Source organism: Serinus canaria, chromosome 17 (assembly GCF_022539315.1).
Source record: "Serinus canaria isolate serCan28SL12 chromosome 17, serCan2020, whole genome shotgun sequence".
Taxonomy (NCBI): domain Eukaryota; kingdom Metazoa; phylum Chordata; class Aves; order Passeriformes; family Fringillidae; genus Serinus; species Serinus canaria.
The window spans coordinates 10,019,580-10,043,823 of NC_066330.1; the positions used below are offsets into that span (position 1 = coordinate 10,019,580).

The 24,244-nt window shown below is 60.0% G+C and overlaps 1 protein-coding gene across 8 annotated transcripts in view; it reads left to right on the forward strand.

The window, feature by feature from the left end:
- RGS3 (regulator of G protein signaling 3) overlaps positions 1–22,336 on the forward strand; it is a 59,959-nt gene extending 37,623 nt beyond the window's left edge. For 5 of the 8 annotated variants that reach the window (XM_050981059.1, XM_050981060.1, XM_050981066.1 and 2 more), the window contains 6 exons: positions 10,570–11,220; positions 15,541–15,614; positions 19,235–19,336; positions 20,145–20,206; positions 20,824–20,990; positions 21,080–22,336. In XM_050981059.1, the coding sequence (XP_050837016.1) occupies positions 10,570–11,220; positions 15,541–15,614; positions 19,235–19,336; positions 20,145–20,206; positions 20,824–20,990; positions 21,080–21,265 (1,242 nt within the window). In that variant the 3' untranslated portion in view covers positions 21,266–22,336. Of the gene's footprint in view, positions 1–4,455; positions 4,560–4,729; positions 4,806–10,569; positions 11,221–15,540; positions 15,615–18,930; positions 19,152–19,234; positions 19,337–20,144; positions 20,207–20,823; positions 20,991–21,079 lie in introns of those variants that run through there. The other 3 variants (XM_050981062.1, XM_050981065.1, XM_050981067.1) reach the window with 3 other exon arrangements.
- The last annotated feature ends 1,908 nt before the right edge of the window (positions 22,337–24,244 follow it).

A 24,244-nucleotide genomic window follows, 5' to 3' on the forward strand; every position in this document is an offset into this window, starting at 1 on the left:
GCAAATGCAGAGCAGGGGCAGGGCAGGTACTGGGGCTGGAGCTGCTCCAGCTGCTTTGGCTGCCAGGGAAAAGCTCCACACACAGCACAGCCCCCGGTGTGTAACGGACTTGCTGCCACCGTCTGATTCTCACTGCTTGTTTCTTTGTGTCTTCCACACTCAGAACGGCTGATTACTCTTCCCTTCTGGCTCCGTGACCTGAGATTGCCTCGGAGATGATGGCTGGCTGTATCTGAAAGATGCAGATTATCCTTAAACTAAATAATTACGGACACTCGGTGGCGTGGACTTTGGGAGTCCAGGACGGGTGCTCCCCTTGTTTCCCGAGGGAGGTGGTGGATGCTCAGCGCTTTCCCAGCCCTGCCTGGGAGCAGGCGTGGATGACCCGGCCCCTCCTGGCAGCGCTGGCTCCGGTGCTGGGAATGAGCGGCCGGGGGACCGGCCCCTTCCTGGCCGTGCCTCTGCTCAGGAAGGGCAGGGCTGTTTCTCTCACTTATTTACAAAGTGCTTGACAAGTGCGAGTAAATGAGCTGTCAGCAAAATCAAACAGTGTGTGATGGAGGGCTGATTGAAACCAGGGCCGGTGGGCCGGGAGGGCTCCCGGGCTACGGGGACAGCACTGCTCCCCCGGCACCTGCAGCTGCTTCAGTGGTGGTCACCCCTCTCCTGTCCCACCCCCTGCCTCCTCCTCATCCCGAGCACCCCAGGCACCCACCCTGCTGTTCCCTCACAATCCCTGCTCCTTGGCATCCCCCTGTCCCAGCAAATCCCTTCTCCTTGCACTGGGGCATCTCCCGGGCCCTCCTTGCACAGCCAAGCACCAGGCTCTGCTGGGGTGGCTGTGACAAGCACTTGGGGACAAGTGTGGACAGCCCCGTTCCTCCCTGTGTCTCTGAGCAGGTGCTTCACTCACAGCAGTTTAGTCAGAGTGTGATCAGCTCTGATGGGGAAGGAGGGGAGGATTTTGTACCTCCCGATTTTGTTTCTGGCCAAAGTCTTCCCATTTTGGGCTGGGGACCTGCTGCCCCATCGGTGCCATCTGCTCCAGGGGGTTCTGCTCATCTGCTGCTGTGGGGTAGGACATGGCCAAGGGTGCAGTAAACCTGGAGCTTCACGAGAGCCTTTCCTGCCACATACCAGCACAAGAGGCTGGCCAAGGCTGAGCACATCACAGCAGCACCTGGAGGCCAACCTGAACCTGGCCATACCCAGCACCTAACTGGGCTGTCAGGGGGCTCAAAGAGGGGAGAAACCTTGAGGGTGATTCTGCCCCTATGAGGGTTAAAGCATCAGCTGGCAGGACGCGCAGCCAGGTCACAAAACCAAAACAAAATCTTGTTCCACACCAGGGAGCGCAGCCCAGCTCTCGCCCTGAACTGGGGAAACTCATTGCTAAGGACAGCCAAAGGTTCCATGGAGCTGTGAGGCTGTGGGACCAGAGATGCTCTTCCTCTCTAAGTCAGGCTTCAGTGCAGCTCTGTCCACTTAAAAATCTGGAGGAAGCTGTCCCTCCTTGAACAGAGTAATGGAGCTACAGACTGGTTTGTGTTGCGAGGAATCTTTAAAATCCAGTTCTACCCGCCTGCCATGGGCAGGAACACCTTCCACTGTCTCAGGTTGCTCCAAGCCCTGTCCAGCCTGGCCTTGGGCACTGCCAGGGATCCAGGGATCCTTGGACACTTCCAGAGGCAGCCACAGCTTCTCTGGGCCCCCTGTGCCAGGGCCTCTGCACTTCTACAGTAAAGAATTTTTTCCCAATATCTGACCCAGCCCTGCCTTCCTTCAGCTAAAGGCCATTCCCTTTGTCCTGTCACTTCAGGCCCTTGTTCAAAGTCCCTCTCCAGCTCTCCTGGAACCCTGATAAACACTGGAAGGGGCTCTAAGTTCCCCCCAGAACCTTCTCTTCTCCAGGCTGAGCAGCTGCACATCAGTTGGCTTCCAGCCTTCATTGTAAGGACACGTCCCAAGGCCCCAGAGAGCCGGGGTGTGCCTGTGGACTGGATGGGATGCTGGGCTGCTGATCTGTGTATCACCTCCCCTGAGCCCTGGTCACTGAACCCTGGCTCCCCTGGCCTGGCTGCCCAGTCCTGAGGCTCCTGGTGCCGTTCCTGGTGGCACCGAGGGGCCCCCAGCACCCAAGGCAGGCGCAGGAGGAGTGGAGCAGAGGGGCCCAGAGCCACACCTCCCCCGGGTTGTTGGTTTGCTCGGCTGGGCTCCTCAGCCAGGAGCAGAGCAGAGCTGTCCCCGTCCCCCAGCGGTTCCTCGGGCAGGTCTCTCCCGGCCAACCCGCACCCCCTCACCCCCCAGTGGCAAGGCTCGGGGGCAGTCGGGTAGGAGCAGTTGCCAACGCTTCCATCATGGCCAGAGGCAGTGTTAAAGCCTGCAAGGGCTGCTCCTGGCCCATCCCCAGAAGGGCCGGTAAGAGGAAAGCGCTGGCAGCAGCGGCGCCGGCAGCCCGGGGGGATGAGCGGGCTGAGATCATTCGCACGGGGTGGGCTGAGCGCTCTGAGCCAGCGCTGCTGTGATTTAATGAAGGTGCTGCATATGCTTCCTTGCAGCCTGCCAGGCTGAAGCCCTGTTCTTCTGTGCCCAACACCTCCTGCCTGTGCCCAAACATCTCCTGCCTGGGGTTGCTGCTCCTTCTCTTCCCCCTGAGCATGGCAGGGGACTGTAAGCGTGTGGCTGGGCAGCCTCTGAAGTCAAGTTCAAATAACTCTGTGCAAAACCTGATATCTCTGCAGAGTTAAAGGATATACTCAAAATTCCAGGGGCCTTTGGGTGGTGATGCCCAGAGTGCTGTGGGACTGGTAGGCACAGCTTCATCCTGTCCCTGTGGCACCCTGACCCTCCACCAGGCTTGGTGTCCTGCCCTGAACAAGCACCTTCCTGGTGCAGCAGCAGGGCAAGGCCTGCCAGCACCCCTGCAGGAGGGCTCTGTGTGCCTTTGGAACCACCAGTGCTGGGGTTGGGACCATCTGGGATTCCTCCCCCCTGTGTGTGGCTCTGGCCATGGCCCAGTTGGAGGCTGTCACAGCAGAGCTGCTCTGCCAGGTCCTCTCCTCCCAGTGGATGTTTCCTTCCAGTGGTCTCTGCTGGCAGCAGGAATGGGTTCCAGCACCAGCCTCGTGGTCCTGTGCAAGTGGTGTTGGGATGAGTCCTTCCCAGTGGATCTGCAGTGGCTGAATGCATCAGGCTCTGGTTGTCACCTTCCTTATCCTGTCCAGGGGACAGAGCTCTGTCCTGCCCATAAAGCTGCAGATTCCCCTGCTGAGAAGCACCAAAGGGAAAGGGTTCTGTGGGCTGAATGGCAGTGACAGGATCTGCTCTTTCCTCCCCCTTTCCCACCACTCTGGATTTTTACTGCCAGGGATATTTATGACCCAGACATCATCTCACAGCTCCGGGGTCCCCTGGCACCTGCCCTGCAGTGATGAGGCTGCAGGCAGCAGCTGGAGCCTGGCTCTGGAGCTGTATCCCCCTCACAATGGGCACAGAGCAGTGGGTGTGGGCAGGCTGGGGTGGTGGCTGGGTCATTCCTCACTGAGAGGGGCTGGGGACTGTCCCTGATGTCTCAGGGACATCCAGGTACCCCCAGTGTGGTGGCATCCTGTGTCCCACAGACCTGCAGCCAGCCAGGTAGCCTCAGAGAGGGAACAGGCACAAACCCCCCAAGGCCCAGCTCCCTTCAGCAGGCAGGATGGGAGCTGTGCACAGCTGTGGGGGTGGCTGTGCCTAGTCACTGCTGTCCATGGTGACCACGTGTAGCTGAGCTCAGCTCTGTGTCCAGTGAGACCAGGGAGCTTCCACATTTCCTGTGCCACTGCAAAGCTGTGGCTGCCTGTGAGGTGGAGGAGGCAGCACAGTCCTGCTCCATCCCAGGAGCATTCAGGAGGCTGCAGCTGGCTGAGCAGGGGAGGTGTGTGTGCCCGAGGTCTGTGCTGGAGCTCAGACTGTCACTGTAGCAGTGAGGACCCGCCAGTGAAGGGTGGCTGTGGGACAGATAAAACCACCACATGTCTGGGAGTGGCTGTGCACACACCCCTCACTGTGCTCTCTCTCTGGAACCATCAGGACACTTGCCTGTCTCCGTCAGTGAAGTGGAATCCCAGCAGGAGAAATGCCCAGCTTGGGGTCGGGTCCCCAGTCCCATGTGCATTGGGGTGCCACGAGAGGGCCCTGGCCTTGCAGGAGCAGAGTGGGGGCAGATGGTCACTGGTGGGCTATCCCCTGGATGGACACCATCCACCATCCTGCCTGTTTATTCTCCCTGTCCCTGCCCGTTGGTTCGAGCTGCTCACAGAGGTTGAGATGCCAAGGGCAGAACTCCCCATTGCAGAGCATCCCCCACTCCAGAGCCATCACTTCGCCACAGAAAACAGTTTGGGGAAAAACCCCACGGACAGCGAACTTGCAGCAGAATTTCCTTAAGCAGGAAGCACCGGGATCTCCGCGCTCAGTGTCGCCGGGGGCAGGACAGGGCAGGAGAAGGAGCGCGGCGGCTCGCAGGGTGATGAATGGCCCTTCCTCAGGGCACAGCGGCCGTGCGCTGCTGTCAGCAGGTAACAGCACCTCCGGGGAGAGCCGGCAGAGCCATAAATAGCACGGGGGGCACGAGTGAGCCGCGTCTGGGGGAGGCTGGGGCGGTTTCAGCCGCCGCTTGACACGGACATTAATAACAGCAGGGCAGAGCCGGAGCGCCGCGCCAGCCGCAGCCGAGCGCCGCCGCGGGCACATGGCGGGGCCGGGGCTGCCGGCGGAGGTGCCGCTCGCTCGGCCCGGGGAATGCAGATGAGAGGCCACACTTGGTAGGTTTTACAAGCAAAGGCTGCAGCTGAGGGCCGGAGCCTGCGCTGGGCAGGATCCGGCTCGGGCTGAGGGAGCGGCACGGGGTGCCAGGAGCGCTGGTGTCCTTGGGGATCCAAGGCTCCGCTCCCTGCCCTGCTCTCTCCTGGGGAACCCTGCAAGTCTCTTTTGCCACCAGGCTGGGCTCGAGGGTTGGTAAGGTGCATCCAGGGAGAGCGAACGGGCATTTGTACTGCGGGGATGTTTTGAGGCTCCCCCTCAAATTTGGGCTGGCTGTGCCGTCGGCACCAGCTGGCTCCTGCTGTGAGATCAGCATTGCAATGTGCCCACAATGTGGATTTTCTGCTCCAGGACTTTTGCAGTCTTTTGGATACCGTCCCTGAACTGGCACTGGGGACCAACCCAGCAGGTTCAGGCGGGAGTTGCAGCCGTGGCATGCTCGGAGTCTCTCTGGGGATGGAGGGTCCCGGATAGGGATGGGCTGGGATCCGGAGCTGGGACTGCCGGGGCAGCTGCGGGTCTGGGCTGGCAGCCCGGGGCTGCGGCGGTGTCGAGCCCCTGGTGGCGGCGTTGGGAGGGTTGGTCCCGGGCTGGTGGCTGACACCTTGAGCAGGTGCCGACACCGAGATGCGGGGTGAGAGCTGAGCCTGCCCCCGAGCTCCTCTCCCCGGGCACGGGGCCGCTGCCCTCGGGTGGCCTCCGCTTCCCGCTGAGTTTCGGGAGCGGAGCGGCCCCGGGGCCACAGGGCTGGGGCTGGGCAGAGCCCTTTGAGCGGCGACCCGCCGGGAATGCAGGGATGGGGATCGGGATTTGTGCAGGGATCCTCCCGTGCTTGCTCCCCGAGGAGGGCTTCTCCGGCCAGGCTTCTCCTGCCAGGGTTCTGAGGCAGCCCACGGCCGGGTTTTTAGGGCGGCACAAACATCACCCCCCATCTCCCATCTGCGCCTCCCTGCCCTGCCCTGCCCCAGGCACTGCCGGCCCTGCTGCTCGGGCTCAGACACCCGCGCCGCTTTTGCTGTCACGGTAATTGCCCGGGATCAATTATTCATTGTGCAGTAGTGAAGCAGGGAGAGGATAGAAAACCCGGCTGAGCAGCCAGCCCTGGGCTCTGGCCGGCCTCGCAGAGGGACAGGAGCAGAGCTCGGGGAATGCCCCTTGTGAGCACTTTCACAATGACTCCCACGAAGATTTTCTCAAGCTTTGGTAGTTCTGCTTTGCATTTCTGGCTTTGCTTTCTTCCCCTCAGCCCCGTGCTGTGCTTTAGCTGCTGTTCCCTGCAGCTGTGAGCTGCCTTGGTTCTTAGTTGTCACTTTTAAATCCTGAGGTGCTCAACAGCCTTTCACAGTTAGAAGTTTCCAGTCTGGTGGATCTGGGCACAGTCTGTCCCATGCTAAGAACCCAAATTGTAAAATATTTTCCTTCTGCTTTGGGAAAGATCTACTTTGGAAAGATTGATGTTTGCCTGGATGATGTAGGTGCTCTTTTTTGCATCAGCTGCAATCCAGCTGATGTGGAGTAGGGTGTTGCCTCCAGCACAGGGAACACACTGCTCTCTGCATCTCTCCCAAAACAACCCTGGTCTCATTCCCATGGAGTTAAATGCTTTTGGGGACAGGTGAGGCATCTCAGAGCAAAGGTCTTTGAAGGGCAGCAGGATCCAGAGAGATTCCCCATGGGACACAGGGAGGATGGAGCTGCCATGGCTGGGGACAGCCACAAGGCTGGCTCTTCCTGCAGTGTCCCAGGAGATCCATTCACCCCTCCTGGGTGAGAGCACAGTTGGAGCAGCACATCCTGCTCACATCCATGTCCAACAGCCTGCAGGGACTTCCCTGCTTTTCCCAATCTCTGGTTTTGGCTGAGGAGGTACCTGGGTGTGGGGCAGCTCTCTGAGCTGTGTTTTGCCTCCTCTTCCTCAGCATCACCACAAAAGAAAGAGAAAACCTGAGCATCCCAATCAGGAGCCAGGAAAGGCTCAATCAAACATCCCTGTGGCCAGGCATTCCTTGAGCCACAGTGGCTCCATGATTGAGAGGAGCAGAGGCTTTGAAATGAAAAGCTGAGAGCCACAGAAAAAAAAAAAAAAATCTCTGACCTCCTCTTGCTGGGGATTCCAGGGAATGCCACCTGTGCCAGCACTTCTGGCAGTGGGAGAGCTGGCAGCACCAGGGCAGGCTCCAGCTCTCAGCTGTGCTGTCTCCATGGCTGGGGTTTTCCCAGCTGGAAGTCCCAGCTGTGGGCCACCAGCAAGGCCACATTATTTAAAGAAATGCTGGAGAAGTTGAGGCTGTGCTGGCACTAGTTGGAATTTTCTGTGCTGGTGAGCTGGAAGAGTCCTGGGTGTGAGCAGCAGCTCAGAAAAACCTGCTCGAGGTACAGACCAAGGAGCAGAGGGTTTGCAGTTCTTCTGCCCTGTCTTGGTTTCAATAAAACTTTAAAAACTTGAAAAAACTAATTTTTGAGATAGTGAGTGATCCTCAATGGCAAAGAGAACCCAGGGAGTGGGTAAGAGGTGCAAGGTTTGAGGATGTTGGAGCAGGCAGGGCAGTGCTGGTTTTTTTTTCTCAATGAGGAGATAATTCTCAGGAACTCTCTTGCTTTTGCTCTGGTCTCAGACCTATCATCGTCCTTCCCTAAAATGACCCCAGAGAGCCATCCTGGGCTTTGGAGGCAGCTCTTGCTTCTGCTTTCTCTTCCCCTTCTCAGAAAATACTGCCTTGGCTTCTCAGTCTGAGACAGAAACTGGAAGGGTGAAGTGTGAGATCCTCCAGGGAGATTGGAGTAAATCCCCTCAGCCCCTCGACCTGCCCTGATGCAGACAGGGAAACCCAGAGGCTGGGAATGGCAAAACCACTTTGTTGGGTGAAGGGGAGGATGCAGGTGGTGAAATAAGGGAAATCTGCACGTGGAGGTCAGGGACACACAGATGCTGAGGGCAGTGAGACCAAGGCATTGGGAATGGAGAAATCCAGATGGTGGCTGCTGGCTCCTGAGCTGCTGCTGCTGCTATAGAGAGAGCATGGGAGGTTTTGGAAGAGCTTGTGAGGTGGAAGGACAGCACCTCCTTCAGACAGCACCAGCACTGCCTCCACTGCTGCCTCCTCCAGCAGCCCCTTGGCCACATGAAGTGGTGAGAAGGTGTCAGCCCCCCTCAGGTACTGGAAAAGATGCTCAATGGCTCCAGAGAGGGCTCAGAGCCCCTTACAGGACCTAAAGGGGCTCCAGGAGAGCTGGGGAGGGAATTTGGACAAGGGCCTGGAGTGACAGGGCAAGGGGGAACAGCTTCCCACTGCCAGAGGGCAGGGTTAGGTGGGATACTTGGAAGGAATTCCTGGCTGTGAGGGTGGGCAGGCCCTGGCACAGGGTGCCCATAGCAGCTGTGGCTGCCCCTGGATCCCTGGCAGTGCTCAAGGCCAGGCTGGACAGGGCTTGGAGAAGCCTGGGACAGTGAACCCCATGGAAGGGGGTGGGATAAGATGGGCTTTAGATCCCTTCCAACCCAAACCATCCTGTGAGCCTGTGAAACATGGTCACATCCCCATTCTTGAGGTCCCAAGTTAGATTTGGGCAGCAAGGTGGCCTTGGCTGATGAAGTCCCTGGTGCCCCCAGCCAGGAGCAGGTCTGTGGGCTGGCAGTGATGGCATTGATGCCTCTCCCCAGCCCAGGTGATGCTGAGCAGAGCTCAGCCCTTTGCAGACAGCATTTCACAGCCCTGGTAATGCTCTCAGCCCGAGATGGAACCAACCCTGGCTCATGGTGAGGCAGCTGCTCATCCCCTCCATGCCAGAGAAGAGCAGCAGAGGCTCTGATTGAATTAGTGCAAGGATTTAATTTAATCCCCAAATGTCTCTCATTTTAAAGGAGCCTGTTCATTTCCTTCTAGGACCTTATCAGATGCAGGCACCCAGCACTGTGAGCAGGACTGGGCAGATAGGCAGTGCTGGGGGAGGGCTTTGTGGGTTTTTCCTCTAATTATTTCATGAGATAATGATGACAGTGATTGCAAGACAAATAAAACATCAGCAGCATCATTGAGGCACACTCTGGTGCAAATGGGCAGCCTGGCAGGGCAGGGCTGGGAACATTCCCTTCTTACAGGGAATTACTGGGTAATTTCACCCCAAGGGTGGGGTGAGGGAGCATTTGCTTTGTGCCTGACACCAAATCCAGCTGTTTCATGGACAGAGCGATGTCATGAAGGGACCAGCGTGGTCTCTGAATTTGTGTTCTGACTCACTGGGGGAGTTCAGGTGATGCTGAATTGCTGCTGGGGTGAGCCAGGCTGGGTGGGACAGACCTGCTGCTCTCTGTGCTACAGGTGACACAGGATGTGATAAACCAGGACAAGGCACAGCTGGACACGTGTGGGCTCCTGCCCAGCTGGCTGTGGCACTGAGCTCCAGCATCTTCCTGGAAACCTGCCCAGCTCTTTGCCCCCTGAGCTCAGGCTGGGTGGTGTCTGTGCTGGCCCCTCTGTGCACAGGGGGTCACACCCCCACCCCGGGGTGTTTCATGGAGATGACAGCAGCTTCTGCAGCCCAACATCTGCACACAGCTGCCTGGGGATGTCCAGGGGTGGTTATCCCCTCTATGCTCTGGGGGATGAGGGGTATCCAGCAGCAGGATGGCTCTCCCAGGGATGCTGTCACAGGCTGGGACCTCCATGGGGATGGAACCTCTGTCCACTCTGTGTGTGCCTCTTCCCAATGGGATGTGAGGCTGGATGGGTTGACTCCTGGGGCTGTTGCCCCTTTTAAAGCTGAAGTCAATTTATACAGAGGGAGTGTCTTTCTTAACTCCAGCTTGCTGGTGTCCCTGGGTTTGGGAAAATGCTTGGATTTCAGCTGGGGATACAGTGACTTCTTTTCAGGGTGACTTGTTAGCTGGGGGTGGTCCTATGGAATAGTCCCTGCCCCAGGATCTGTGTAGGAGGGAATTGCTTCTTAAAGAGAGAATTTTCTCTCCTTTGGTCTTTTTTCCCTGCTGGGCTGGTTTTGCCCTTAGGCTTAGGCACAAAAATTACACGGGACCCTGCTCTGGCAAGGGAGGGCTTATCAGAGGCTCACCCTGCTCACAAAAACAACCTTGGAGGTTCTTTCCCTTGGGCTTTTCCCTTTGAAAGGACAGAGCTTGCTCAGGCCTTCCCCAGCTGCAGAGAGACCTGGAAAAACCAGCCGCAAAGGCACAAACCCCCGACAGGGGCTGGCAGGAGTGGCTGTGGTTTTGTAGAGCTTGCCCAGAGCCTCGGGCTGAGCTGGGGTAATGCAGGGAAGGGCAGAGCCCGGCGCTTCCCTTCGGCCTTTTGATGATAAGAGTGCAGGAGGGGGCAGAGCTGCCGGACGAGCTGCTGGCTTTCTCTGCAGCCCCAGGGAGATCCCTGCAGGGCAGCAGCTCGCAGCAGCCATCGGGGTGAGGATTCTGCCACGGCTCTGCCTCTGCGGCTGGAGCCCAGCCGGCACCCTGGGATTCCTCACAACCCCCCCGGTGCTGCCGGGAGCTGAGTGCCACCATCCCACTCCTGCCAGCTGGGGGACCTGGTGCTCCAGGGCTCAGGAGCAGGACTGGGTGCTGACAGCAATGGGTGACTTGGCACCACTTGGGGACATGGGGACGATGCCATCCCACCCCACCAGAGCACTGTTAGTGTTGTACAAATCCGTGCCAGCCTTGTAGGTGGGGTGTGAGGAGGTGAAAGGCTCCCCAGGAAGGTGGCCAGAGAGATTTGGGGTGCTTCTTTCATCCTTCTTTATCTTCTCCTCTGGCAGATGCTGGAGACGGACACCGAGAAGCCGGGGCAGATGCACTCGGAGGATGGGAAGGCAGCAATGGGTGATGCCCCTCTGGCTGCCAAGGCAGCGGCTCTGGCTGAGCCCTGGGACACTCTGGAGGCCACCCAGGCTCCTCTCCTGGCAGAAAAGCAGCCGGTGGCCACCGCAAAGGGAGAGGAGCAGCCCAGCTCCCTGCCAGCCTTTGTCATCCCCGAGCTGCGGCTGGACAGCACCTTCAGCCAGAGAGCGGAGGGCACGGCGGGCGGCACCACGGATGGTGAGGACGAGGAGGAGGATGAGGAGGAAGATGAGGACGAGGAGGACGAGGAGGAGGAGGAGGACAGCGATGAGCAGTACCTGGAGAGGAACGAGCTGAAGCGCAGCAGCATGATCGAGACGTCGGGCGGGCAGCCCGACTACACCCTGAGCGTGCAGGGCTCCCTGCGGCGCCGCACGCACAGCGAGGGCAGCCTCCTGCAGGAGGCCAAGGGCCACTGCTTCACCTCCGACACCACCCTGCACTGCTCCGACAGCCAGGGCACCGCCGCACACTGGGCACTGCCCTCCCCACGGACCCTCAAGAAGGAGCTCGTCAAAAACGGCGGCTCCATCCACCAGCTGACGCTGCTCTTCTCGGGCCACAGGAAGGTACGAGAGCCACGGCTGGCCGTGGTGCTGGGACAGCTCCTGGGCTGGGGGTGTCCTGCCATGTGGCGCCTGTCTGCATGAGCATGGCAAAGCTCCCTTCTGAGCGCTCAGGAGGGTCCCTGCCCCTGGCAGCGAGCTCTGGAGGTGTCAGCAGCCGGGGCATGGCACCCAGAGCAACGTGCTGGGGCTGTGGGTGGCACTGCCGCCACTGCACCCACGCCCTGCAGGGCCCATGGCCTGGGCAGCGCTGTCTGCTGGGACTGCTGGTGGCAGAGGTGCCCCTGGGGATCTGGGAATGCACAGGGCTGCTCCCAGCAGCGGTGGAGAGAGTCCCTGGTGACAGTCCCCAGTGTGCAGGGTGTGCCAGGAGCAGTGTAACCTCTGCCCCACCAGCCTTCTGCAGGGCTTTGACCACTGTGGGGTCCATCTCATGGAAAAGCTGTGCTCAGCAGTAATGTGTCACCCCACCTCTGCTGCAGGAAGAGCAGCATAGGCTGTTCTGAGGCAGCTCTGCCCAGGACTGGCCCATGCAGTCCAGGGGTCTGGGGAGCCCTCTGACCCCCAGAGCAGAGATGGCCCTGGCTGCATGGAAACGAGCAGTGCAGGAAGCGTGCAGGAAACGAGCTGTCAGTGCAAAGATCATTCATGGGAAGCCCTGCTGTTCCCATGTCCCCAGGTGGCACTGGCAGGGTGCTGAGAGTGGCCCCTGGCCCCAAACCCTGCTCTGCCCCATCTGCAGCTCTGGGTGCTGCTCGGGGCTCTGTGCTCTGCACAGGACTGCAGTCCAGTGCTCAGGGTCCTCGCTTCACAGCTCAGGACCATGTTCTGCTTTTGCTCCAGAGCAATGGCTCCTTGGCAGGAGAGGCTGCTGCAGACCCTGGGGCTAAACCCATGCTGGGGTTAAACCCATGCTGGGTTAACCCTCTTCCTGCCACGCTGGTTGAAAAGTCACCCTGATGCTGCTTCCTGGAAGAATTTTTGGGCTCAGAGTCCCTGACCATCTGGTGAGAGCCCTTCCCAGAGTTACACACTGCTGGGATGGGGCTGCTGTCTGCAGGGGAGCCCAAACTCTCCTGGGGACTGAGGCCAACAATTGTGTGCGGGAGGAGATGGAGGGTTCAGACCCGCCCTATCCCCGATAAAAAAAAGCCACCCTTATGTCAGAGACGCGGTCGCTGCCTGTCACACGTGCGAGGGAGGCGGTGACAGCGTCAGCGCCGGCTGAGAGCGTCCCGTGAGCGGTGCCCTGAAGGAGAGCTCGCAGTGCCGCTGTGTGTGCAGCCCCGAGCCTGCAGCCCTGCATCCCTGCAGCCCTGGAGCCCTGCAGCGCTGCCCGAGCCGAGCGGGCTGTGTGTCCTCCCGGGCACCCTGGGTCCTGCTCCCCCCTGCCCCGGGGAGCCGCCAGCTGCACTTCCTGCTCTCCTCTGGGGGGATGCTTTCCCGAGAGGTGACCGGAGCTCCTCCTGCGTTAAACTGTTCTAGTGCACGTTGGGCTGGGTTTCTGGGGGCAGGGAATGGGTAGCCAGTGCCGGTGGAGAGGGCAGTGTGGTGGCTGCACCTCCTGCAGCTCCCAGTTCCAAGCCTGCAGCAGCTCTGGCTGCCTGGAGCCTAATTCCCTGCCCACGTGTTCTGCTGGGCACCCTGCCTGTTCCTACTGCCCTGCTCCCAGCTCACATCACCCTGTCTCCACTGTCCCATTCCCTCTGCTGTGTTCCAGCTGCCCCCATTCCCACTGCCCTGTTCCCATTGCCTCATTCCCACTGCCCTGCCCCCATTCCCCTGTCCCCACTGCCCCCATTCCCACTGCCCTGCCCCCATTCCCCTGTCCCCACTGCCCCCATTCCCACTGCCCTGCCCCCATTCCCCTGTCCTCCACTGCCCCCATTCCCCCACTGCCCCGTTCCCACTGCCCTATTCCATGCCCTGCCCCATTCCCACTGCCCCATGCCCCCATTCCCCTGCCCTCCCACCCTGTCCCACTGCCATTCCCACTGCCCCCATGCCCCCTCGTTCCCACTGCCCCATTCCCACTGCCCTGCCCCATTCCCATGTCCCACTGCCCCCCATTCCCCCTGCACCCTGCCCTGCCCCATTCCCACGTCCTCCCACTGCCCCCATTCCCCACCCTGCCCCGTTCCCACTGCCCTCACTGCCCTGTTCCATTGCCCATTCCCACTGCCCTGCCCCCATTCCCCTGTCCCCACTGCCCCCATTCCCACGCCTGCCCCCATTCCCCTGTCCCCACTGCCCCCATTCCCAGCCCTGCCCCATTCCCCTGTCCCCACTGCCCCCATTCCCACTGCCCCGTTCCCACTGCCCTATTTCCACTGCCCCATTCCCACTGCCCTGCCCCATTCCCCTGCCCACTGCCCCATTCCCACTGCCCGCCCACGCCCTTCCCACTGCCCCATTCCCACTGCCCTATTCCCCACTGCCCCCATTCCCACTGCCCTGCCCCCATCCCCTTCCCCCTGTGCCCCCACCCTGCCCCACTGCCCCCATTCCCACTGCCCCGTTCCCACTGCCCTATTCCCACTGCTCCATTCCCACTGCCCTGCCCCCATTCCCCTGTCCCCACTGCCCCCATTCCCACTGCCCTGCCCCCATTCCCCTGTCCCCACTGCCCCCATTCCCACTGCCCCGTTCCCACTGCCCTATTCCCACTGCTCCATTCCCACTGCCCTGCCCCCATTCCCCTGTCCCCACTGCCCCATTCCCACTGGTCTACTCCCATTGCCCTGCTCCCACCATCCCATTCCCATTCCCCTGTTCCCATTGCCCTGCTCCCATTCCCCTGTCCCCACTGCCCCATTTCCATTGCTCTATTCCCACTGCCCCGTTCCCACTGCCCTGCTCCCATTCTTCTGTCCCCACTGTCCCATCCATTCCCACCGTGCTCCCATTGTCCCTTCCCCTTGCCCTACATCTCCAGCTGCCTGTGGAGGGTGTGCAGCAGTCAAGGAAGCCAGACACGGGGCTGAGCCACTGTGGGATTGGGCTACTGCCACCCCCTGCCTACACTTTGGAAGCACTTTCATTGGTCTGTGCCATTGATCAGTTCAATGAAACCTCCCAGCTTTTTGGAGCAGGACACCGATGCACAATTCCCACAGGGAATTCCCCCACCAAGATATCAAGCAATGGCAACACCTGCACTGAGTGGCCTCGGCTGCAGGGCCATCACATCCATCAACCTTCTTGGTTATTTTCCCATCTGGGAGTGTTTCAGAGAGGCTCATCCCACAGCCTCTTTTAACACCATCGTGCCCAGTGTGCCTCCCTGTCCCCGCTCCCGCGGTGGGGTTTGGAGCTGGTTGTTTTACAGGGCACGGTGGGGAGCGCCGGGACTCCTCGGGAGAGCTCTCCCGCTGCCTTTTGTCCCCGAGCACGGACAATGGCAGGAAGCCGCGTCCAGCCCGTCTGCCGGGGCCGGAGCGGCCCGGGGAAGGCGCTCGGCGAGGGCCGCATTGTTCGGGCCCCATAAACTCCGGAAAGCCGGGCGCAGAATGGAAGGAAATGTCCGGAACCTCGGGCCTGGGGTTGTGGGGCTGAGCACAGAGTTCCCACGGCCCGGCCGCGGGTGATGATCCTGGAAAGCGCCCGGCAGCCCCGGGGGCACGGGATGAGCTGCTGGGGGTCGGGATGCGGGGCTGGCCGTGAGCATCTGCCTCAGGAATGTGTTCCTGCGTGCAGGAATGGATGGAATGCTAAAGCGCCGGAGCCACGGTGATCCCGCGGGTCTCCCTGCCTGGTGCCAGGCTTTGTGGCTGTCCTGGTGCTGCCCTGAGCTCATGGCACACCCCGGATCCCCTTGGTTTGTCCAGGCTGCCCTGGAGCAGTGGTCAGAGAGGAGACTTGTAAACTGCAATTATATGATTCATTATAGGTGAACTGCTCTGATTTCTCCTGCCTGGGGAGTGCTGGGAACTCCTGATTGAATTTGGGTGCCCAGCCTGGTTCTGGGGGCTCTGTGGGCAGTGGCAGGATCCCTGTGCCCACTCAGCAGCAGGAGTAGGACGTTCCACTGTCAGCACCTTAAGCCTGGAAGGTATCTGGGCCAGCAGCCTTGGGGTCTCCTTGGATGCTCCAGGAGTACCACGGGCTGAAGGTGGCAGAGGATGAGTGAGGGCAGGGAGGTTCCTGTGTCAGGAGCTTGTCCCATGTCATTGCCATTCTGAGGAAGGGGCCCTGTGGGTGCTGTGGGTCTGGGCTGTGTGCTGTGGGGACATGGGGATGCTGGCCCTGCTGGCTGGTGACACAGAGTGACACCGTGGGCACGTCCTGGTGTGATGGCAGACACTGTTTTTCTTTTCCCCCCAGCTGAGTGGAGCAGACCCCGAGTGCAGCTGTGACGAAGGGGACGAGACCTCCCGCAAGAAGCGCAGCAAGAGCCTGTAAGTGTCACATTGGGGGTGGCATCAGGGAGTGCCAGGGCTGTTTGTGGGGTCAGACACCTCAGCCTAGCCCTGCTGGTACCAGGAGCCCTCAGGATCCCTGTCCTCTCCCTGACTTTTTCCAGCAGCAAAGCCATGAGCTGGGCTCTCACTTCAGATGGAATTGTTTCCAGGGAGGGTGCGGGGTGTGCTGGGAGCACCCCCTTCCACCGTGCCCGGGCAGGGTGAAGACACCGGCTCTGGGGAAAAACAGCTTGCCCGGGTTCAGGGAGAGGACATGGAAGCGGTGAAATCTGAGCTGGGGGCCTCCTTCCCGCTGGCCCCATGCCGGGAGGAGGAATGGGGAGGTGGAATGGGGAGGTTTCGCACCGCGGGTCATGCTCAGCCCTTGCGGCACATCCGGGGCAGAGCGGTGGGAGTGGGGACCGCGGGGACCCCCGAGGGACACCGGCAGCTCTCTGCTGCCCCCGGTAAGGCTTTGGGGTGCCACAAAGTGGATGCAAGCAAGGACAAGGCAGCCGTGGCCTTTGCTGTCCTCAAACACAGCTGCAGCTGAAGGGGGCAGGCGCACGAGTGAGGATGTGCAGGAGCGAACTCCTCCGGAACGCGGATCCGGCGGTGCCGGGGCCGCGGGGGTGCCCCTGGATGTGTGCCCCGTGCCCTGCGCCACGTGTGCCGGGCACCTGGAGGAGCCACACGTGGCTGGAGCGGCTCGGGGTGCGAGGGGCCTGCGCACGCAGCGGCCCGGCCTCGCTGCTGTGCCAGCGAGCGGCACTGTCGGCCCGCGCTGCTTCATCGCTGCCGCCTATTTTTAGCTCTTTTTATTATTTCCCCCCCAGCACTCGAAATGAAAACGAAGCCCTTGCAGCAGGGACGTCCCCCCGGCCTCGTGGCAGTGCCGGGGGAGCGGGGCTGGCGGGGGAGGCTGGGGCCCCCCGGGGTCAGGGGCGGTTGCGGAGAGGGCTCCGCGCTCACCTTGAGCGGCGGGGGATGCTCGGGGGATGCTCCGGGGAGCCTTGGCAGCGCCATTGGCTGTGCCGCGCCGTCCCAGCCGGCCCCGGGACTATTTATGGGGCGGGGGCCGCGGGTCCGCACTCGCTCCTCTCCCGGCACACGCTGCCGGCCTCGATGTACCACGCCATGGTGGACTTCTCCGAAAAATACCTGGAAAGGTAGGACACCCAGCATCCTGCAAGGAAGGGGGATGTGCTGCCCTGGGGATGGTTTGGAAGCAGTGTGGGGTGATGGTGCTGGGCCTCATGGTCATGCTGGAGTGCTGGGGCAGATCAATTTATTGAGGCAGATCAATTTATAGAGGAGTGAAGTCAGCAATTATTTTGTGGAATTGTTTTTGCTGGGGAATTATTTATTGTGCAGTGTGGCTGCAGCTGGGGGCTGTGCCTGCCTGCGGCTGTCATAGGCTGGGTTGGTGCCCCTCCTTCTGTGCAAGGGTGTGCAAGAGGAGCAGCATGTGGAAGTTGGGGAGCTTCCTTAGGAGGTGTTTGCCTGGTGTGTTCCAGCTGGAAAATCCACCCAGGAGCCAGGATCACCTGCCTGGTGTGTTCTAGCTGGCTTGGTGCCAAGGGCTGTGCTGTGGGGGTGACGCTCGTGTGTCACACAAGGAGTGTTCAGTGCTCTGCCAGCCCTGCCGGGCACCGACTGCTGCCCTGCTAAACTGGGTGCACTGTTGGAATTGCTGCTCGAGGCTGTGTGGATGGCTCGTCCCCTGTGCTGGCGGGTCCCCGGCTGCCGGCGGCGCTGGCGGTGCAGCGATGGGAGGCAGATGGTGTTTGGAGTGTGAGGCTCCGTGTTTGGATCCGCTTTTCCCACACTAGCGGGTGCCTGGCAGCAGCGGGACGTGCGTCCTGCTGGGAGCACAGCCCAGGGGGTGTGAAAGCAGTGAAACTGTGTCCTTGAGGGTATGGGTGGCATCAGGGACTGAGAGGGATTGCCCTCTGCAATCATTCTGTGGCTCATCGGACTGAGCCCTGGGGTTGTTGCACCTTGTATTTCTCCTAGTGGTTGCTGTGTTTTACCTTCCTGGGACTGGAGAGAGCTGTGAGTCTGGAGAGCATCACCTGGGGTAGGGTGGTGCATCTGTGCCCTGAACCCCTCCTGTCCCCCTCGTGTCCCTGGGCATGGCTTGGCCAGGTAGAGGTGGCTTCTCTGAGCATCCTTGCTGTGCGACCTGTGGCAGATCCTGTAACATTAAATTTGCAGAATCAGAAAGAGCAAGAAGCGGAAACTGAAGCCGCTTGACTAATGAGATGTTGTCAGATAAGGAGCTTCAGATTTAGGGGGCAGAGTCCATGTATGTTGAGAAAAAAACGATGCTCTTAAGTTTTGATAAATACATTAAATCCACAGGTGGTGAAACACTGTCTGTGTGCACTTCATTATGAGATCGAGGAGAGGTATTTTAAATGGAAGAAATTAAAAACACAGATGGAAACTGTAATTCTTTCTAGTTATAAGGGTTCCAGCCACATGTAATTAAGATAGCAATATACTTGCTTTTTAATGCGTGACAGATCAGTGCCATTGGGAGAAGACTGCCAGAAAAGGGAAGCAAGGCCCAAGCGCTAAACCTTGTCATTGCTGCATTATTGGGGTTTTTGGGGGGTGTTTGGTCCCGGTCCCCGCGGTGTCCGGGTGCAGTGACAGCGCCGTGCCACGCGGGGGCAGCACCGCCCGTCCCATCCCTACCCGTTGGGGGGGTTAGCTCCTTTTCCCACGGCGCTTCCCAAAAATCTGTACAGCTTTGTGTTACTGGCAGCTCCCCGGGGCAACCGCGAGCCCACGGCCGTGTGTCCCTTAGTCTGTCTGTCCAGGGATGCTGGAGCGGGGGGAACCCGTGCGCGGGTGAGAGTGGGGTGTCTTTGCCCAATGCCCTGCGCTGCCAATCCCGGCCATCCCCTTACGAAAATGTCCCCAGGCCATGTCCCACACGGGCTGGCACCGCAGACGTGTGAACACCCGTGGGATGTGCATGTGCGGGTGCCCACGCAGGGGGGACACGGGGCAGCGCGGTCCCCGCTCTGCTCCTCAGCCCGCTCCGCCCCGCCGCCGGCCCCGCTGCCTTCCCTGCGCTCTATAAATAGCCCTCGTAAATCCTCGCCGTGATTATTTTTCCCCGCCGTCTCTTGAAAGGCCCCACTATCCGCCTCGGCGCTGATTTTTCCACCTTTCCTCAAGTTTCCCCAGCAACGGCAGAGCCGTCGCAAGCAGCGGCGGGGCTGACACAGCCTTTACTCACTCGCACGCTCCCGGGCCGCCCCACGCCGCATTTAAAGCTCTCGGCGCTGAACCCTCCCACTTCCCGTTCCGCGCTGGCCGCTGCGGCAGGAGCGCGGCTCGGGGCGGCCGGCAGAGCGTCCCCGCTGTCCCCGCCGCTCGGGCTCTCCCCGCTGTCCCTGCTGCCATGCCCTTCTTCCGCGACCTGTCCAAGCCGCAGCCGCTGGAGTTCCACGCCGAGATGCTGCTGGCGGTGCAGCGGCCGCACACGGGCAGCCTGCAGCGCCGGCACACCATGAAGGAGTAGGTGGTGGGCGCGGGCCGGAGGGTCCCTGCGGGGCCGGGTGTCCCCTCGCCCGCCCGCTCACACTCACTCTTCTCTCTAGAGCCAAAGACATGAAGAACCGCCTGGGGATTTTTCGGCGGCGGAACGAGTCCCCCGGAGCCAACCCCTCCGGCAAGCTGGACAAAGTGCTCAAATCGCTCAAGTAGGTGCTGCGAGCGGGCTGTGGGGGCTCGGGGACCGTGGGGGGCTCGGGGGCAAGCTGTGGTCTGGAGATCCTCCCCTCCTGGAAAGCTGTATTCACCCCTTTTGGGGAAGCTGTGGACAAACTTTTTGTGTCTAGAGGAGCATGTAAAATATTTTTTTGGCTGAAAATCTCCTGCTGGAGGATGAGAGGTGCTGCCTGCACAGTGGCACCGCAGCAGCTTGGGCTGGAAATTTACCTGACAGCAGCGTTCTCCCAGTGCCTGTCTATGGAACTTTAGCTGGCCAGAGGATGGTTTGAAAAACCACTTTGCTCTGGAGATGCTCCAGCAGCTGGAGACAAGTCCTTCCTGCTCTTGCTCCTGGCAGCCTCTCTGGCTGCTTGAATGGGGCAGCTGAAATCCCACTTTTCCACAGCTCTGCATCTCCCAGGGCTTCTTCAGTTCTTCCTCAGACACCCCAAGTGTCACAGCTGCCTGCACAGACCCCCTGGGGTTGGATTTCCTTCCTGCCAGCCCAAAGGCAGCAGATTCCTTTCGGCAGAGCTGCTGTGGTGCTGCCTGGTGCAGAGCCTGGCTCTGCCTTTAGCTGCTCTGCCAGGGCCAGTACCAAGGTAGGAGACAGGGCCAGCCCCTTGGGCACACAGCGTGGCTTTATCCTCTGGAAATGTCTAGCAGGAGCTGATTTGGGAGCTGGGAGCAGCCGTGCTGGGCTCACAGCCTGGCTTTTAATCCAATGGAAATGTTTAGCAGGCAGCAAAAGCAGCTTTTGCTGCTGAGCTTTGCCAACGTGCCATCCTTCCTCCACAGGCCCACTCCCGAGGAAGCGCTTAAGTGGGGGGACTCCCTGGAGAAGCTGCTGCTGCACAAATGTGAGTGTGTGTCCATCCCTTCCCCTTGTGTTTGCTGCCAGGGGAATATCCACACACGTGCCTGGATAAAGCTGGGATTTCCTCTGTTAATCCCTTCCGGTGTTTGGGGATGCACGAAGCCAAATTAGCCTCTCCCTCGTCTGCCCCCCTCCTGCTCCTGCCTGGCCCAGGGGGGAACTTGGTGGCAGGGGCCACGGAGAGCTTCAGGTCGGGGCTGCAGCCCCCAGCTTGGGGAGGAGGGGGCAGTGATCTGTGTCTGTGCCCAGTTTGGGGCTGTGCAGAGGAGCAGGAGCTGCTTTAGAGCATCCTGAACATGGCAGGACCCTTCTCAGGCACCCCCTCCTACACCCAGCCCAGGGGATGGCCAGGGGGTCCTGTCCCCACGCCAGCCCAGCCTCCCTTCTGTTTTTTGGTGCTGCAGCCAGGCTGGGGATGTGGATTCAGCTCCTGGACAGGCTGTGCTGCTCTGGCAGTGCCATCGCTGCCTGTTTGCACGAGGGGCTTTTTCGGGCAGTGCAGGGAGGTGCTTTGGGCTGCAGCTCTGCCAGAGCTGAGGCTCCTGTGGGGCTGTTCCCTGTCTGTGAGCAGGAGTAGAGCCGTGTCCCTGTCTCCCACAGACGGGCTCGCTGCCTTCAGGGCCTTCCTGCGCACCGAGTTCAGCGAGGAGAACCTGGAGTTCTGGCTGGCCTGTGAGGAGTTCAAGAAGATCAAATCTCAGTCCAAGATGGTCTCCAAGGCCAAGAAGATCTTCGCCGAGTACATTGCCATCCAGTCCTGCAAGGAGGTGAGGGCTGGCTCCCACACTGGTGTGCGGCTCCTGGCGCAGCGGCTGCCTGGGGAGCTGCTCACCAGCCCTGGTTCCTCTGCCCACAGGTCAACCTGGACTCCTACACACGGGAGCACACCAAGGAGAACCTGCAGAACATCACCCGCAGCTGCTTCGACCTGGCGCAGAAGAGGATTTACGGACTCATGGAGAAGGACTCGTACCCCCGCTTCCTCCGCTCCGACCTCTACTTGGACATAATCAACCAGAAGAAGGGCAGCTCCCCACTGTAGGCCCAAGGACTGTCTCGGGGCAGGCTGGGAGCTGCGTGTTTACATGGAATTGGGCAGTGGAGGCCTTCCCAGGAGCTGGTGGGAGCTCGTTGTGCTGCTCGTGCCCCGGGCCTTATGGACAGGGGGCAGCTGAAGGCACCGAGCCCGGGGCCGAGGGCACCACAGGCCAGGCAGGCTGGCACTGCTGCAGCCCCACCATCGCTGGTACGATGCCTTCGGGGTGGCCCCGGCGTGGATTTAGCCAGGAGGGAAGCTCCCACAAGATACTGTGAAGCACCTGCCCCAGCCAGGAGTGTTGCTGGAGAGTGAGCCCAGCTCGGTGGGGAGGAGGGGATCTCACGCAGGACTCTGGCAAGGGGACAGCAGCACCGACACAGATGTGGTCCTGGATTAAAGCCTTGTGAACTGGAGCAGCCCCAGGATGCTGCTGTGCTTCCCTGTGCTGTGGGGTCTCCTGGCTGCCCCGCAGCAGCTCTGGCAGGAGCCCGGTGCTTCGTTGGCTCGTGGTGGGACCCCTGGGAGCAGCGAGAGCCGGGTCCTTGCCCTGCGCTGGAGGTGTGCAAAGCACCCCCTCCTGCCCTCACCCCTGGTTTATTTATTGTCCTCCTGTAGCTGGACACATTGCTGTGTGATAGGAAAGCCCCATGTCCTCCCCGTTCCCAAGTTACAAGTGCAATATTTGTGTGTGTCGCGGCCGAGTTCTCCGGCGGAGTGGATGCCTTTTTCTTTTTCCAGGTGTGTAGATTTTGTAAGGTAGCAGGTTTTGTGTGCCAGACCCATTCCCTGGCAGCGGGCCGCCGGGGGAGCCTGGTGTAAATATCAATATACTGATGCCCTGACGACGGAGGGTTTGGTGATGGAGAAAAGCAGAAAAGCAACTCTGTGCAGCAGCCGCTCTCCTGACTCTGGATAACAATGCTGTGGTTGGGAAGCAGGGGTTCTTGCTAGCCCTAGCAGGGTGGGGTGCACTGCCTGCCTCCCAGTTTACAGTGCAAAGCATCTCTGCATCTAGAAAAAAATCCTACATTGTCATGGTCATAGGTAAATAAAAGGAGAATATAATTTCTTGTAGCTGGCTTTTGTTCGTGCCGTGTTTGTCAGCACTGGTGGAGCCGTGTGGCGCTCGCCTTGCTGAAGAGTGTAAAATCCTGTTACTGTGTGCCTAAAGAAGGGAAAATCTGATTCCATGAATTTCTGAGCTTTTTTTATGATGGAGCAGCTGCCAGATGCTCCTGAGGCCAGGTCTGGGTGTAGGAGCAGAGTTTTGCCCAAAGTGAGACCGTTCCCAAGGCCAGCGGTCGCTGTTAAACACAGCAGGGCACGAAGCTCTGAGCAGGGAAATGGCCAAACACACCAGTGCTCAATGCTGAGCGACCTCCTGCGGCTCCAGGTCCCTCTGGGGACACACCAAAAGCAGCAACAAAAAGCTGCTCCAGGCCTGTGCACAGCTTGGCAGGGTTTCTCCTCCCCAGCAAGGGCAGTGCTGTGGTGTGGGATGGAAATATTTTGTAAAGGCTGTTCAGGGTGTGAACAGTGAAGTGCCACCTGGTTGTGGTGGGCCTTGGATGGCTCAGGGATGTGACTGTGGTGTGGCTGCCCAGTGGTGCTGGTGCTGCCCAGGGCTGTGTGGCTTCCCCACCTGAGAACAGCTCTCCCCAGCAGGTACCAGTCCTGGGGAGCTGACTATTTTCCTTCTTCAAACAACCAGGTGATGCCAGGTGAGGCAGAGCTGAGGGCTCCGCTCAGGGCATGGCTGGGACAGCAGGCTTGGTGAGGTGGCTATCCTGGAGATGCTGTTGGCACCCCAGGGTCAAGGTCCATGGATGGTGTCCCAGTGGTGACCCAGTCACTGACCCCGGTGGGTGGGGGCACCCTCCCAGCTGCCTCCTCCAGGCCAGCTCCTCCTCTTTTTCCTGGTATTGCCCAGAGCTTTCATCTCCTCTCCTTCCCAGCTTGGAGGGTTTCCCTTTGTGTCTGGACTCGACACAGATTTTCTTGCACCTCCCCCTCTCTCCATCTGCACTCTCCTGAGCTCCTCACTCCATCCCAAACTGTCAGTGTTAAAATACTTACAGCAGGGTCCCTTCACTGTCCCATTTTTTCCATGTCCCCAGGCTCACTGGGACACCCACAGAGGGTCTGCGCTTGGGGGCTCTGTGGGCACTGGGCAGCTCAGTCCCTGCTGTCACCTTCTCCCTGCCCAGAGCACAGCAGCCCTGGTGCATCCTGTGGTGCTGCTGATGCCCAGGAGCATCCCAACCCGGTTACCTCGCTGGCTTTTGAGCCTAAAACCTGCCTTCCCTCCAGGAATTATCCCAGCCCAGAGAGGCAGGCAGGGAGGGTTGGAGCTGCCATGGGAGGTGTGGGGTGGGAATCTGGTGTTTGGCTTTGATCCCTGCAGGGGACAAAGGCCCCGTGGGGGTGGAGAAATGAGGACCTGGGCTGACTCCCTGGAAAGATGAAATAGCCCTGGGTGAGTGGCAGGAGCTGGCTTATTGCTGTAAGAGAATTTATTGCTGGGTTCCAGGCTGGCCTGAGTCACTTGGGAAACGCCATCCCCACGTGCCTGGGGACACCTGATTCCCTGGAGGGACAGGCTGGGGCAAAGCTGGAAAGGCCACGTGCTTTTCCTTGTTTTCCTGGGACGGCTAGTGCCCCCAGCACAGGACAGGTCTCAAAATGAACTCAGGTCTTCTCATGACTCTGTGGTGACATTGAAGCCACAGCTTTGTCCTCTCTGTGCTGTGGGAGAGGGGCTGTGACAGCTTCTCCAAGACTTTGTGCTGCAGAGCAGAAGGTGTGAGGAGCTTGGAGCATCTGCACAGGAACTGCTGAGGGAAGTGAGCCCGTGGAGGGGGTTTGTGCTGGGGAACATTGGTTGGGAAGGAGATCCAGCCCCACAACCCTAAGGGGACACAGGGAGCTCTTACAGGGACACTGAGCTTACAGCACAGAAAGAGAAGAGAAATGTCCTTCTGT